The sequence below is a fragment of the Oncorhynchus mykiss genome, chromosome 23, assembly GCF_013265735.2.
Source record: "Oncorhynchus mykiss isolate Arlee chromosome 23, USDA_OmykA_1.1, whole genome shotgun sequence".
In the NCBI taxonomy this organism is placed as follows: Eukaryota; Metazoa; Chordata; class Actinopteri; order Salmoniformes; family Salmonidae; genus Oncorhynchus; species Oncorhynchus mykiss.
This window is the reverse complement of record NC_048587.1, coordinates 11929607-11945914: the sequence shown is the minus strand read 5'-3', so window position 1 is coordinate 11945914 and position 16308 is coordinate 11929607. Positions and strand designations below refer to the sequence as shown.

Genomic DNA, 16308 nt, shown 5'->3' with positions numbered 1-16308 from the left:
TGTATGAACATAAGAGTCAACAACTGAGAGAAACTGAACAAGTACCACAGACATGTGATGAACAGAAATGGAGTGTGTCCCTGAACAAAGGGGGATCAAAATCAAAAGTAAGTCAGAATCTGGTGTGGCCTCCAGCTGAATTAAGTACTGCAGTGCATCTCCTCCTCATGCACTGCACCAGATTTGCCAGTTCTTGCTGTGAGATGTTACCCCACTCTTCTACCAAGGCACCTGCAAGTTCCAGACATTTCTGGGGGGAATGGCCCTAGCCCCCACCCTCCGATCCAACAGGTCCCAGACGTGCTCAATGGGATTGAGATCCAGGCTCTTTGTTGGCCAAGGCAGAACACTGAAATTCCTGTCTTGCAGGAAGTCACGCACAGAATGAGCAGTATGGCTGGTGGCATTGTCATGCTGGAGGGTCATGTCAGGATGAGCCTGCAGGAAGGGTACCACATGAGGGAGTGGGATGTCTTCCCTGTAACACACAGTGTTGAGATTGCCTGCAATGACAACAAGCTCAGTCCGATGATGCTGTGACACACCACCCCAGACCATGACGGATCCGCCACCTCCAATCCCGCTCCAGAGTACAGGCCTCAGTGTAACGTTCATTCCTTCAACGATAAACACGAATCCAACCATCACCCCCGATGAGACAAAACCGCGACTCGTCAGTGAAGAGCACTTTTTGCCAGTCCTGTCTGGTCCAGCGACAGTGGGTTTGTGCCCATAGGCGATGTTGTTGCCGGTGATGTCTGGTGAGGACCTGCCTTACAACAGGCCTACAAGCCCTCAGTCCAGCCTCTCTGTCTGAGCACTGATGGAGGGATTGTGCGTTCCTGATGTAACTCGGGCAGTTGTTGTTGCCAACCTGTACCTGTCCTGCAGATGTGATGTTTGGATGTACCAATCCTGTGCAGGTGTTGTTACACGTGGTCTGCCACTGCGAGGACGATCAGCTGTCCGTCCTGTCTCCCTGTCTGCGCTGTCTTAGGCTTCTCACAGTACAGACATTACAATTTATTGCCCTGGCCACATCTGCAGTCCTCATGCCTCCTTGCAACATGCCTAAGGCACATTCACGCAGATGAGCAGGGACCCTGGGCAACTTTCTTTGTGTTTTTCAGAGTCAGTAGAAAGGCCTCTTTAGTGTCCTACGTTTTCATAACTGTGACCTTAATTGCCTACCATCTGTGAGCTGTTAGTGTCTTAAGGACCGTTCCACAGGTGCATGTTCATTAATTGTTTATTGAACAAGCATGGGAAACAGTGTTTAAACCCTTTTACAATGAAGATCTGTGAAGTTATTTGGATTTTTACAAATTATCTTTGAAAGACAGGTTCCTGAAAAAGGGATATTTCTTTTTTTGCTGAGTTTCATGTTGACAGAATGGCAGCGAGACAGAGAGACTGATGCTGTACATCCCAGTAAGGCCCTTAGGCCACAGGCAGGCAGCTTGTAGATTTGTCACCTTCCAGGCCCACGTCACAGCATGTAGTGATAGGGAGATGACAATAAGTGTATTATATACCTTTCAACACAAAAGTCATTTTAGAATTTACTGCACATGTTGCTGAACATTTCAACACTTTTGTTAGTGTAATTTGCTTGGTTTCCATCCAATTGGTGACACATTTTCATCCAAATATTCTAAAATCTGCATAAAAACAATATGTGCATTTTCCCACCAGAGATGTGTTTCCATCAAATTGACTTGTTGCAGATAAATGGCTGTGCATGATGATGTAGTGCACATAAAAATACATTGTGTTTAAATTCCCATATGCCGAAAAAAAAACACTAGTTAAATGAGTTTCCATCACATTTTCAACTCTACTGATAGTTTTCTCACAAAAAATGTTGCGTTACATAATGAGTGTGACCACTCTGGAATTGGCATGTGCTCTCTAGCCAACAACGCATTCTCACTAGTCATTATTCACGATGCAGTCAGGATTATCCACAATTATGGTAGCATCTACATTAGAAACATATTATATTCTTATTTACAATAAAATTGACTCATGACAATACATTATTTACCATTAATTTATATTACGCACAAAATAATCTGAAACACAACCGACACAAACAGCAAATGCACTCAACAAAGTCCTGCAATAAGAGTTATGAACTTAATATTTTGTAATCTTAACCGTTGTGTTCTGTGTGCGTAATTGAGTTGGCTGATACCCCATTTCATGGACCCAAGATCCATAGGTAAGGCTGTACATTTATATTGCAATGTCCAATACGCACAAAAGACTGACAGGTGAGGTGATTTCCCATAGTCAAAGTCCCGCAATATGAGCTACAACGTAATATTTGTAAACTCTTCACAGTTGTGTTCTCTGGGTGTCACTGAGTAGGCTGATAACCCTTTTCATGGATCCATAGGTAAATAGGCTGAATAGTGAGGTGATTTCCCACAGTTAAAGTCCTAAAATAAGCACTACGATGCTAATATTTGTGTAAACTCTTCACAGTTGTGAATATTTAATGGATCCAAGATCTATTGGCAAGGTTGTACAATGCATGCAATTCACCACCACTATCTAGTCCAAATGTAGCATGATTCCACTATTTGTATCAGTGTCAATGAGGGATTTTTATTTTGAAGGCGAACCACAAATTATACTATCGTGGCTATTCGTTATTGTGGCTAGCTTCACATAGCGGGTGCAAAAGCGATCGAAGTAACGTGCCATTACATTGTTCAACCAATGGTGAGTTAGATACCACCCACAGACGTTTGATTGACACCCCCTCATTATCATATTGGAGCAAATAAGATTAAATTAATTAAAGTTTGAATAATTAGATATTGCAAAGAAGCATTGTTTTAGTTATCTATTTATGTGTGCATTTCTTCATTTAATTCTAATTAAGGCAGGTTTGGTCCTCCGTGAAAAAAGGGAAATCACCTGGCCATGATGGCCTGTCAGTTGAATTCTATAGACAGTTTTGGGAATTACTATAAGACTCGATTTTCAATATGATTCTAAACTAGCATTGGTCACGTAAGGGATAATCAACAAGGGGCTATGCGTTCTATGGAAAATAATGAACGACGTGGAGGTTGTGTTCCACGACTCACTAGCGGAGTGGAACTGACCTTCCACGGAGTTGCATTATTTTCCAGAGAACGCATAGAGCCCCGAGTTGATTCTCTTTTATACAATGGTTATAATTGAAAACATTTGCCACTAGAAATGTGTTCATTTGCTGGTAGAAATGTGTTGAACATCCACTGAAGTAGCTAGCAAGTTTAGTAGATTGCTACAGTAGTTGCCATGGTAACCAAACAGACATGCTAGTTTAGCCCGTTCAAATTCATGAAAGACATACCCTCAACCACTTAACCTTGCCTTATGCCATTGGGGGAATCCCCGCGGCCATATTTGTCGTTGGTCCAAATGATTAGCCAAGCAAGAGAAGTTTGCAACGTAAGCCCCCCAGCCCTCGTTTTTAATGGAGTATACAATTATGTTCACTTCAGACCTGAAATGCCCCATAGTTCAATTCGGGATGATAGTACATCCGCTAAGAAAAGTCAGTCAAAACTTAAAACCAACATTAATATGGAGAAGTCAACATACAAGTGTATATAATTTTTTTTAAGTAAGTTTAGAATTGTGCTACTCATGCACATGATGGCTCAAACCCTTCATTAAAGTAATGCTGTTTTTGTTCGGTTAACTTTTGTAAATTGTAAAAATAAAACATTTTCCTTCTTCAGAAGTTCCAGTTAGGCAGGCTAATGTTAGTTAGCTAACTAATTTGCTAGCTATCATACAGTAGGCATATATTAATAATTATATAGTTAATTTAATTTGACATCATAATTGACTGTATCGCAAATAAAGAACCCACATGCTACCAGTGGCTGAAAACACAATTGTTGCAGGATGAACGTGTGACAAATTTCCTGCCAAGGGCGGTCCATTTAAAATTAATTCCTTCCTTTCTCATCCCCTTGCCCTGTAAGTGTAAATTCATCAGACGTCATATATCATCATGGTAATAGTGTAACGACCCTGTGTTTATAAGCGCGGAAGTCGTCCCTGCCGCACGAGCATGCTTTTGCGGCACAGTCGATAGCGCGCCGGACCTCGGGCTCGAAGGTCGAGGGTTCGAGACTTGCTCCCTGCTGTTTCATTACAATATCATAATTTGTCAATTCCTTTAATGAAAACCTTTACAGCTCTCAATTTCAGGAAGATGGTTGTGAAAGCTACATTTGCCACATTCTGAATTATGTCCCTGTAATTGAGGATGATTTCCACTCAGTTTGCGATTCACCTGTGTCAATTGAAGAAATTAGAGAGCCTCTGAATTCAATGAAAAAAGGGAAATCACCCGGCCATGATGGCCTGTCAGTTGAATTCTATAGACAGTTTTGGGAATTACTATAAGACTCGATTTTCAATATGATTCAAGATTGCATTAAAAATGGGGAAATGGTCTCCACTATGAAACAGGACCTTATTTCATTGATTCCGAAGCCCGATAAAGACCCTTCTCTCATTGACAATTGGAGACTAATTACTTTATTAAATGTTGATTACAAATTGATTGCTCTGGTTTATGCCAAAATATTAAAGAAAGGAATAGATACCATTATAAATGAGACAAACCATGTAAGAATTAACTACAGCCATTGCTACCATGCTGATGTACTGTTCATTACAGGGAAATAATGCACGCTCTAGAATACACTTCAAGCCAATCAGGAATTAGTATTCAACAATGCCATGGAAAGCAAATTAACGTTCTTATTTCATCAACAACTGTCAAGTACATGTCTATTATGGTTATAATATTGTAGAGAACAATCTAATGATTAATTCAATGTGATTTATAATGACATAGGGCAAAAGAAAACAATGTTTTGACATTACTTTCATAATATCCCTTATTGAATTACCCCGTTTTTCTCTACATTCTAGAGCAGTGAACGCCCTAAACACTGAGCTTAATGTGGTATGAAATTGAATTAGGACTAGACCTACTCTCATTAAATTACCTTTTAACTTCAGAAATGTTCAACAAATAATGGGCTATTTAAGCCTATTTATCACAAAATGTTTATTTGTTGTTTAGTAAATTACCGACTTTGTATTTCTAATCACAAATCTAAATGTCCTTGTCTTGAAAATGGTATGATTAACCACAGAACAGTAGCCTACTGTCGGTCTGATATTGGGACATTCTGTTAAATGATTTCAAACATCCACCGCCTCACCAAGTTAAAGAAAATACAAAGCTTACCAAACAACATGATTTACTAAACAAACACACTAATATACACAATATACATGTGTGAGAGAGAAAGTAAGAAAGTGAGGGGTTTAGTAGTATAATATTAATATTCTCCATGTTCAACTTGACAGTGGGGGTACTCATGTTGCCTTGCTCATCTCTGACAGTATTATTTGACTAGGCCTTGGGTTCTCTCCTGTTGTCTGAGACAATGAGTGGTTGTATTCATATTCTCCACGTATCTCTTACTGTAGATGTTTCTCATTGACTTAAGCAGTTGCTTAGGGCCCCCAGCTGCTAGGGACCCCCTGACAAATATATATATATTTGTACAGTACCAGTCAAAAGTTTGGACACACCTGCTCATTCCAGGGTTTTTCTTTATTTTTACTATGTTCTACATTGTAGAATAATATTTAAGACATCAAAACTATGAAATAACACATGCAAAGGAGATTTTGGATACCCAAAAGTGAGTTCATCTGCGCCTTCTTTGCATTATATATATGTCGGTGTTCAGGCCAAAGTCAATAGCATTGCTTTGGTGGTTATCGTAATAAAGCTATGCAACCCATTAATTTCGCATTGGCTATGCTTCAACAGCTTCTTTATCTGTACCTGCATCCACACTGAAGATCATGGGGCGTTGGTCATCTGCTTCCTACGAACGCTATTTTAGATTAAATGCAAATTAGATTTTGGATGCCCTTGAGTGTTCATCTGCGAGTTCCATGCATCATATATAGTACCAGTCAAAAGTTTGGAGACACCTACTTTTTCCAGGGTATTTATTTATTTTTACTATTTTCTACATTGTAGAATAATAGTGAAGACATTAAAACTATGAAATAACATGTGGAATCATGTAGTAATTAAAAAGTGTTAAACAAATCAAAATATATTTCATATTTGAGATTTGTTAAAGTAGCCCCCTTTACCCTTTACCTTGATGACAGCTTTGCACACTCTTGGAATTCTCTCAACCAGCTTCACATGGAATGCTTTTCCAACCGTCTTGAAGGAGTTCTCACATGTGCTGAGCACTTGTTGGCTGCTTTTCCTTTACTCTGCAGTCCAACTCATCCCAAACCATCTCAAATGAGTCGAGGTTGCGTGTTGCGTGTTAGAATAGTAGAATACGCAAAGTGCAAGTTTCAAATTTGGTTCGGCATTAGCAGTTTGTCTCTTGTTATGTCAGTCACTGACCGTCACTCAATTAGCCATGCCAGCTATAATTTTGGGGATTGGTAAATTAGTCTAGCCAGTTATCTAAACGAGCATGCTGGGCATGTGCCCAGGGGCCCTGACCTCCAGGAGGCCCCCCTTGATTTGGTTAATTGTTCTCACCAGATATCATTAACATGGCATAAGTCTTGACAAAACGTGTAGAATTGCAAGAAATTCGCTTTAAAACTAATGAACTTCTCTCCGTCCTGTGACAAAAATTTGTAGAATTGCAGAAAGTTTGCTTTAAAACTGCAACAATTTCTAAACTCGCCATGGCAAAATGTGTAGTTGAAGGATATTATATTCATGTTACTGTACATTACATTCATGTTCTCTGTTCAACCCCCTCCTCAGCTAAACCAATCAGTCTGGTGGAGAGGTGTTGGTGTCGTTCTACAGTTAACACCGTCCCCCAGCGCAACATCCGAGAACTGAAGTTCCTGCACACACCCAACTGCCCCTTCCAAGTGATGTGAGTACCTCCCCAACACACACATGTACGGACGGACAAGATCACAGAACAACAAGCTTTCAGAGCCTCACTGCAAAATAGACATTTCTCCAAACGTCACATTTCGAAATTGCACCAAACATCAACATTTGAGGTGTTTATTGATACCGCAGTGCCTATCACTGGGATTGAACACATGACCTTTGAATCCAGCATCCGCCCATCTGCCAACCACAACACCCTAGCAAAAGCCAAGCCTACTTCATGATAGTAGTGCTCACCGTTGCCCCTAGTGGCCGGTTTTGACTTATTTGGTTTTACATTTATTTCAACAGGGGAGTCCCATTGTGACCAATGTCTTGATTTAGGCATTGATTCTGACTTCGTTAAAGATGAAACATGCAGAAATTGCTAAGCCATTTCCTGGTTGCTAAAATTCTAACAGTAAGCCTCCTTTCAGTTTATGTGACAAAAAAAGCAATCATTGTGTGGAGACTCATTGTACCATCTTAACAGCTGTGAAATACATTTTCCATAACCAAAAATATTGTATTTTCAGCTGTTTGAAGAGGGTGTACAAAACCGACCGAAAGTAAAAGACGCAAAAATTAAACTTAAGCACGGGCAGCATAGAAATTGTGCTCATAGACCAGATCTACCGCTTCTAAGACTTGCTTTCAATGACAGATCTATAACTCACATTTCTATGTGAATTTGGTCTGGTCGCCATATTGCAGCTTTAAGTAAAACAGAAAGGCATTAATTCCGATTGGTTAACAGTCAGGCATTAATTCCATTTGGTTAGGGTTAAGGTTTGGGATAGGGTTCATTTTATTCAGGCATTCATTCTGATTGTTTATGTTCAGAAAAACAACTCCATTGTTTAGTTTAGCCATTAATTAAGACTGGCCTTGCAAAGTTCGTATGGATGGATGTACCGGTGGTCTAAGCAGCTGACTGCTCTTTTATAGCCCCGGGTTCACCACAACACTTTTTAAATGTTGGCCGTAGTGGACAGATTTGATGTCATCTCCCGATGTCCTGGGGTCTTACAAAAACTCGGCATTTTGAAAAATCATGCACATACACACACCCAAGACCTTCTGGCTCTGAAACATTTCATACCATCAATCTCATGGAGCTGACAGCCAGTGAAATGAGACGCGCGCGCACACACACCACACACACTGCTGATGCCCATCTCATTGTCCATTCTGTACGCCATACACACATAATTAGACACATCCACAGGAAGCGTTATTGTGAAAAAGAGTGAGTGTGAGTGAGGGGGGTTGGGAATTGGATGCAGTTTTGTTTTTCTCTAAATATTTGGTCTGTGTTCTCACGCACTGGCTTTTCTCTAGCTCCTAACTCACAGGGTCTGGTACTGCTCAACATTATAAGATTAAGATCTCTTTATTGGTCATTTGCACACAAGGTCCAACTGAAATTGACTTCTGCTTCTAACCCAACCATCTGAAAGTCACACATACATATACAGGTTTTTGGAGAGGTGCTGTGGTCTGCCACACTGGGCGCCCAGGGAACTTTTGTTGTGGGGGGTTAAGTGTCGAGATCAAGGGGACAACATAGCAGTGCTGGCAACAATAACTGCAGTAACCCATGGGGTCACACTCAGATAATGAGAGAGGGGGCAAATTATTGTGGCCCTGGTGGAAAAAATGTATCAAAGTTCTGTCTGCACAGAGATGCTTGTGGAAATGGTCAAAATGGGGGACCAGCGTGTGTGTGTTTCAAGGGAATGGGGTGTATCTGAGCTCCATCAGCTAGGACTTGGCATTGTTTAATCAAATCTTCCCATACATGCTAAATGTTGCATGCCGTCTCAATCAGCTACAAGCGTATATGCATTCGCACATCAAGTATTTTCTTGAGGTGGGCACGGGGATGGAACAACTGTTGAACTTGTTGAGCTTGTGGTTGTTTATGGGGGAAGGGTGGAGAGTGTGTATGAGTGTGTGTGTGTGTGTGTATGTATCCCACATCTGTTGCTATGGGGTAATGATGTTAGGGACAATATAGGATGAATCACAATAATTGTTTGCCAAAATAATAATTGCAATCCTGGTAACAAATCCTTCACATTAACTGCCTACATTATTACACATGTTATTAGTTAATTGTGGAAGTAAATTAAGATATGAAACATATTTTAATATATATACAGTACCAGTCAAAAGTTTGGACACACCTAATCGTTTAAGGGTTTTTCTTTATTTTTTACTATTTTCACATTGTAGAAAAATAGTGAAGACATCAACATTATGAAATAACACAGATAAAATCATGTAGAAAACACTTTTTTTTTTAAACAAATCAAAATATATTTTATATTTGAGATTCTTGATGACAGCTTTGCACACTCTTGGCATTCCCTCAACCAGCTTCATGAGGTAGTCACCTGGAATACATTTCAATTAACAGGTGTGCCTTGTTAAAAGGTAATTTGTGGAATTTCTTTCCTTCTTAATGTGTTTGAGCCAATCAGTTGTGTTGTGACAAGGTAGAGGTGATATACACAAGATAGTCTTATTTGGTAAAAGACCAAATCCATATTATGGCAAGAACAGCTCAAATAAGCAAAGAGAAACGACAGTCCATCATTACTTTAAAGGTCAGTCAATCTGGAAAATTTCAAAAACAATCAAGCGCAATGATGAAACTGGCTCTCATGAGGACCGCCACAGTAAAGGAAGAGAGGGAAGTTAGAGTTACCAGTCTCAGAAATCGCAGCCTAAATAAATGCTTCACAGAGTTCAAGTAACAGACACATCTCAACATCAACTGTTCAGAGGAGACTGCGTGAATCAGGCCTTCATGGTTGAATTGCTGCAAAAAAACAATATTGAGGGACACTAATAAGAAGAAGAGACTTGCTTTGGCCATGAAACACGAGCAATGGACATAAGACCGGTGGAAAAATGTCCATTGGTCTGATGAGTCCAAATTTGAGATTTGTGGTTCCAACCAAAGGCACACAAATAAACAGCATGGCTACCACAGCATTCTGCAGCGATACGCCATCCCATCTGGTTTGCGCTTAGAGGGACTACCATTTGTTTTTCAACAGGACAATGACCCAACACACCTCCAACCCAATTGAGATGGTTTGGGTTGAGTTGCACTGCAGAGTGAAGGAAAAGCAGCCAACAAGTGCTCAGCATATGTGGGAACTCCTTCAAGATGGTTGGAAAAGCATACCAGGTGACGCTGGTTGAGAAAATGCCAAGAATGTGCAAAGCTGTCATCAAGACAAAGGGTGGCTACTTTGAAGAATCTCAAATATAATAGAACACTTTCTTGGTTACTACAATTCATTACTACATATACAGTGCATTGCGAAAGTATTCGGCCCCCTTGAACTTTGCGACCTTTTGCCACATTTCAGGCTTCAATCAAACATGCTGTTCACAAATGCTCTCCATCCAACCTCACTGAGCTCGAGCTGTTTTGCAAGGAGGAATGGGAAAAAATGTCAGTCTCTCGATGTGCAAAACTGATAGAGACATACCCCAAGCGACTTACAGCTGTAATCGCAGCAAAAGGTGGCGCTACAAAGTATTAACTTAAGGGGGCTGAATAATTTTGCACGCCCAATTTTTCCGTTTTTGATTTGTTAAAAAAGTTTGAAATATCCAATAAATGTTGTTCCACTTCATGATTGTGTCCCACTTGTTGTTGATTCTTCACAAAAAAATACAGTTTTATATCTTTATGTTTGAAGCCTGAAATGTGGCAAAAGGTCGCAAAGTTCAAGGAGCCCGAATACTTTCGCAATGCACTGTACTTCTCCCATGGGCAAAGAAACTCCAAAGGGGTGATGCTATTAATTAACAGTAATTTTAATCCGAATTTGCAAATTGTCCAAACAGATCCGCAAGGTAGATGGATTATTTTAAATATGTTATTGGACCATAAACAAACTATCACCCACATGCACTGGGTGATAGTGGATATATGGAGGCTTAAAAATCCTGACCTATTGAGATATACATGGTGGAAGCTCAATCAAGCTAGTCGTCTTGACTACTTTCTTATGTCATTCTTGCTGGCACCAACGTTTAGAAAGTGTTTATAGGGGACAGAATGCAGAATTCTTACAGAATTCTTACAGAATTTCCATGTCGGTGAGGATATTGGAAATGTAATCGAAGCTTATTGGATGATAACTTGTTTTTAACTAGGACAGAAGAATTCATTACTGACATTTTCCGACATAACATAGGAACAGCAGATCCCATTATTGTATAGGACACTTTTAAATGTTCCTTTACAGGCCATGCAATTCATTACTCATCTTTAAATATAGAGGCACAGAATAAGTTATGGAAAAAACTAAAATAAATGGGAACTTATCCAATATGATCAGGTCTAATGGGGCGGCAGGGTAGCCTAGTGGTTAGAGTGTTGGATTAGTAACCGAAAGGTTGCAAGTTCAAACCCCTGAGCTGACAAGATACAAATCTGTCGTTCTGCCCCTGAACAGGCAGTTAACCCACTGTTCCTAGGCCGTCATTGAAAATAAGATTTTGTGACTTTACCTCTAGTTAAATAAATGTAACAAATTTATTATAAAATAAACCGAACTGGATGGAATATGGGGGGAAATGCAGCAAATCATTTTTTAATCTTCAACATAGAAGACTGGGAAACTGATCAAAATTGAAGTAATGATGGATGGCGCTAAATACAGGGAAATTCTTGAGGGAAACCTGTTTAAGTCTTCAAGAAATGAGAGAGGGACAATGACCCTAAGCATACTGCTAAAGCAACACTCAAGTGGTTTAATGGGAATCATTTAAATGTCTTGGAATGGCCTAGTCAAAGCCCCAGACCTCAGTCCAATTGAGAATCTGTAGTATGACTTAAATATTGCTGTACACCAGCAGAACCCATTCAACTTGAAGAAGTTGGAGCAGTTTTGCCTTGAAGAAGGTGCAAAAATCCAGGTGGCTAGATGTGCCAAGCTTTTGTGCCCCAAGAGGCTAGCAGCTGTAATTGCTGTGAAAGGTGACTCTACAAAGTATTGACTTTATTTTGCATCTTCAAAGTGGTAGGCATGTTGTGTAAGTCAAGTGATACAACCCCCCCCCCCCCCAAAATCCATTTTAATTCCAGATTGTAAGGCAACAAAATAGGAAAAATTCCAAGGGTGGTGAATACTTTCGCAAGCCACTGTATTCCAAACATTTTTTGATATACTCAGAGGACAGTTTTAGCATGTTTTAACCACTCCTATTACATTTTAGATAATTAGATACTCAACAAGTATACAGGTTTTCTACATGGATGATACATTGGAGATAATATAAGACAAGTACTGTAAACAATAGAACACTATTACAAATCTGGGATTGAATAGCTGACATTGAAAAGGCTTTTGATAAAGTACGACTGGAATTCATATACAGTGTGGCAAAAAAGTATTTAGTCAGCCACCAATTGTGCAAGTTCTCCCACTTAAAAAGATGAGAGAGTGTAATTTTCATCATAGGTACACTTCAACTATGACAGAAAAAATTAGATTTTTTTTCTCTCCAGAAAATCACATTGTAGGATTTTTTATGAATTTATTAGCAAAATATGGTGGAAAATAAGTATTTGGTCAATAACAAAAGTTTATCTCAATACTTTGTTATATACCCTTTGTTGGCAATGACAGAGGTCAAACGTTTTCTGTAAGTCTTCACAAGGTTTTCACACACGGTGGCTGGTATTTTGGCCCATTCCTTTATGCAGATCTCCTCTAGAGCAGTGATGTTTTGGGGCTGTTGCTGGGCAACACAGACTTTCAACTCCCTCCAAAGATTTTCTATGGGGTTGAGATCTGGAGACTGGCTAGGCCATTCCAGGACCTTGAAATGCTTCTTACGAAGCCACTCCTTCATTGCCCGGGCAGTGTGTTTGGGATCATTGTCATGCTGAAAGACCCAGCCACGTTTCATCTTCAATGCCCTTGCTGATGGAAGGAGGTTTTCACTCAAAATCTTACGATACATGGCCCCATTCATTCTTTCCTTTACACGGATCAGTCGTCCTGGTCCCTTTTCAGAAAAACAGCCTCAAAGCATGATGTTTCCACCCCCATGCTTCACAGTAGGTATGGTGTTCTTTGGACGCAACTCAGCATTCTTTGTCCTCCAAACACGACAAGTTGAGTTTTTACCAAAAAGTTATATTTTGGTTTCATCTGACCATATGACATTCTCCCAATCTTCTTCTGGATCATCCAAATGCTCTCTAGCAAACTTCAGATGGGCCTGGACATGTACTGGCTTAAGCAGTGGAACACGTCTGGCACTGCAGGATTTGAGTCCCTGGCGGCGTAGTGTGTTACTGATGGTAGGCTTTGTTACTTTGGTCCCAGCTCTCTGCAGGTCATTCACTAGGTCCCCCCGTGTGGTTCTGGGATTTTTGCTCACCGTTCTTGTGATCATTTTGACCCCACAGGGTGAGATCTTACGTGGAGCCCCAGATCAGTGGGCTTGTATGTCTTCCATTTCCTAATAATTGCTCCCACAGTTGATTTCTTCAAACCAAACTGCTTACCTATTGCAGATTCAGTCTTCCCAGCCTGGTGCAGGTCTACAATTTTGTTTCTGGTGTCCTTTGACAGCTCTTTGGTCTTGGCCATAGTGGAGTTTGGAGTGTGACTGTTTGAGGTTGTGGACAGGTGTCTTTTATACTGATAACAAGTTCAAACAGGTGCCATTAATACAGGTAACGAGTGGAGGACAGAGGAGCCTCTTAAAGAAGTTACAGGTCTGTGAGAGCCAGAAATCTTGCTTGTTTTTAGGTGACCAAATACTTATTTTCCACCACAATTTGCTAATAAATTCATAAAAAATCCTACAATGTGATTTTCTGGATTTTTTTTTCTCATTTTGTCTGTCATAGTTGAAATGTACCTATGATGAAAATAGAGAGAATAGAGGCCTCTCTCTTCTTTTTAAGTGGGAGAACTTGCACAATTGGTGGCTGACTAAATACTTTTTTGCCCCACTGTATACATTCCTGAAATATAACAATTTTGGGGAATCTTTATACAATGGGTTAAAGTTATGTATAGTTACCCTAGGTCTAAAAGAGTAAATGATGGTTACTTCTCAGAACGTATAAACTGTCAAGAGGAGTAAAATAAGGTTGTCCACTATCGGCATACAGTGCCTTGCGAAAGTATTCGGCCCCCTTGAACTTTGCGACCTTTTGCCACATTTCAGGCTTCAAACATAAAGATATAAAACTGTATTTTTTTGTGAAGAATCAACAACAAGTGGGTCACAATCATGAAGTGGAACGACATTTATTGGATATTTCAAACTTTTTTAACAAATCAAAAACTGAAAAATTGGGCGTGCAAAATTATTCAGCCCCTTTACTTTCAGTGCAGCAAACTCTCTCCAGAAGTTCAGTGAGGATCTCTGAATGATCCAATGTTGACCTAAATGACTAATGATGATAAATACAATCCACCTGTGTGTAATCAAGTCTCCGTATAAATGCACCTGCACTGTGATAGTCTCAGAGGTCCGTCAAAAGCGCAGAGAGCATCATGAAGAACAAGGAACACACCAGGCAGGTCCGAGATACTGTTGTGAAGAAGTTTAAAGCCGGATTTGGATACAAAAAGATTTCCCAAGCTTTAAACATCCCAAGGAGCACTGTGCAAGCGATAATATTGAATTGGAAGGAGTATCAGACCACTGCAAATCTACCAAGACCTGGCCGTCCCTCTAAACTTTCAGCTCATACAAGGAGAAGACTGATCAGAGATGCAGCCAAGAGGCCCATGATCACTCTGGATGAACTGCAGAGATCTACAGCTGAGGTGGGAGACTCTGTCCATAGGACAACAATCAGTCATATATTGCACAAATCTGGCCTTTATGGAAGAGTGGCAAGAAGAAAGCCATTTCTTAAAGATATCCATAAAAAGTGTTGTTTAAAGTTTGCCACAAGCCACCTGGGAGACACACCAAACATGTGGAAGAAGGTGCTCTGGTCAGATGAAACCAAAATTGAACTTTTTGGCAACAATGCAAAACGTTACGTTTGGCGTAAAAGCAACACAGCTGAACACACCATCCCCACTGTCAAACATGGTGGTGGCAGCATCATGGTTTGGGCCTGCTTTTCTTCAGCAGGGACAGGGAAGATGGTTAAAATTGATGGGAAGATGGATGGAGCCAAATACAGGACCATTCTGGAAGAAAACCTGATGGAGTCTGCAAAAGACCTGAGACTGGGACGGAGATTTGTCTTCCAACAAGACAATGATCCAAAACATAAAGCAAAATCTACAATGGAATGGTTCAAAAATCAACATATCCAGGTGTTAGAATGGCCAAGTCAAAGTCCAGACCTGAATCCAATCGAGAATCTGTGGAAAGAACTGAAAACTGCTGTTCACAAATGCTCTCCATCCAACCTCACTGAGCTCGAGCTGTTTTGCAAGGAGGAATGGGAAAACATTTCAGTCTCTCGATGTGCAAAACTGATAGAGACATACCCCAAGCGACTCACAGCTTTAATCGCAGCAAAAGGTGGCGCTACAAAGTATTAACTTAAGGGGGCTGAATAATTTTGCACGCCCAATTTTTCAGTTTTTGATTTGTTAAAAAAGTTTGAAATATCCAATAAATGTCGTTCCACTTCATGATTGTGTCCCACTTGTTGTTGATTCTTCACAAAAAAATACAGTTTTATATCTTTATGTTTGAAGCCTGAAATGTGGCAAAAGGTTGCAAAGTTCAAGGGGGCCGAATACTTTCGCAAGGCACTGTATATACATTTATTATGGTCATTGAAATGTTAGCTTTTAAAATCAGATCTAACAATAAATCAAGGGTCTAGAAATCCAGGGCTTAAAAACAAAGGTGTCTTTGTATGCTGATGATTCATGTTTTCTTTTAAATCCACAATTTGGATCCCTCCATACGTTTTCTAACCTCTCTGGATTAAAACCAAATTATGACATATTGGATCACAAAAAAAAAAAACTTTTACATTACCGTGTCGTTTATCAATAACATGGTCAGACGGTAAAGTGGAATTATTCTGTATTCATATCCCGATTGAAAGAAATGATCTAATTTTAATAGAAAGTTAGCAAAATAGCTTGCTACCATGTAAAGGAAAATACCTGTCTAATTGAAAATAAAATAATCTCAGAAAGTTCACTGTTTTTTTTAACAAGCCAAAGAGAGTACATTGCAATTTCAGTTTAATGCACCTGAAAAGACAGAATATATCATACAACAAATATTGTGGTTAAACTCAAATATACTAATCGATTAAACAAACAATATTTTTTTATTTATTATTGTTTTTAAAGTACGATTTT

The 16308-nt window shown here is 39.8% G+C and overlaps 1 protein-coding gene across 4 annotated transcripts in view; it reads left to right on the top strand.

Moving 5' to 3' along the window:
• Window positions 1-16308, top strand: part of LOC110502234 (stromal cell-derived factor 1) — a 46114-nt gene that overhangs the window by 8026 nt on the left and 21780 nt on the right. For all 4 annotated transcript variants that reach the window (XM_036960213.1, XM_021580109.2, XM_036960212.1 and 1 more), the window contains one exon: window positions 6848-6965. In XM_036960213.1, coding sequence (XP_036816108.1) covers window positions 6848-6965 — 118 coding nt within the window. The remainder of the gene's footprint in view (window positions 1-6847; window positions 6966-16308) is intronic.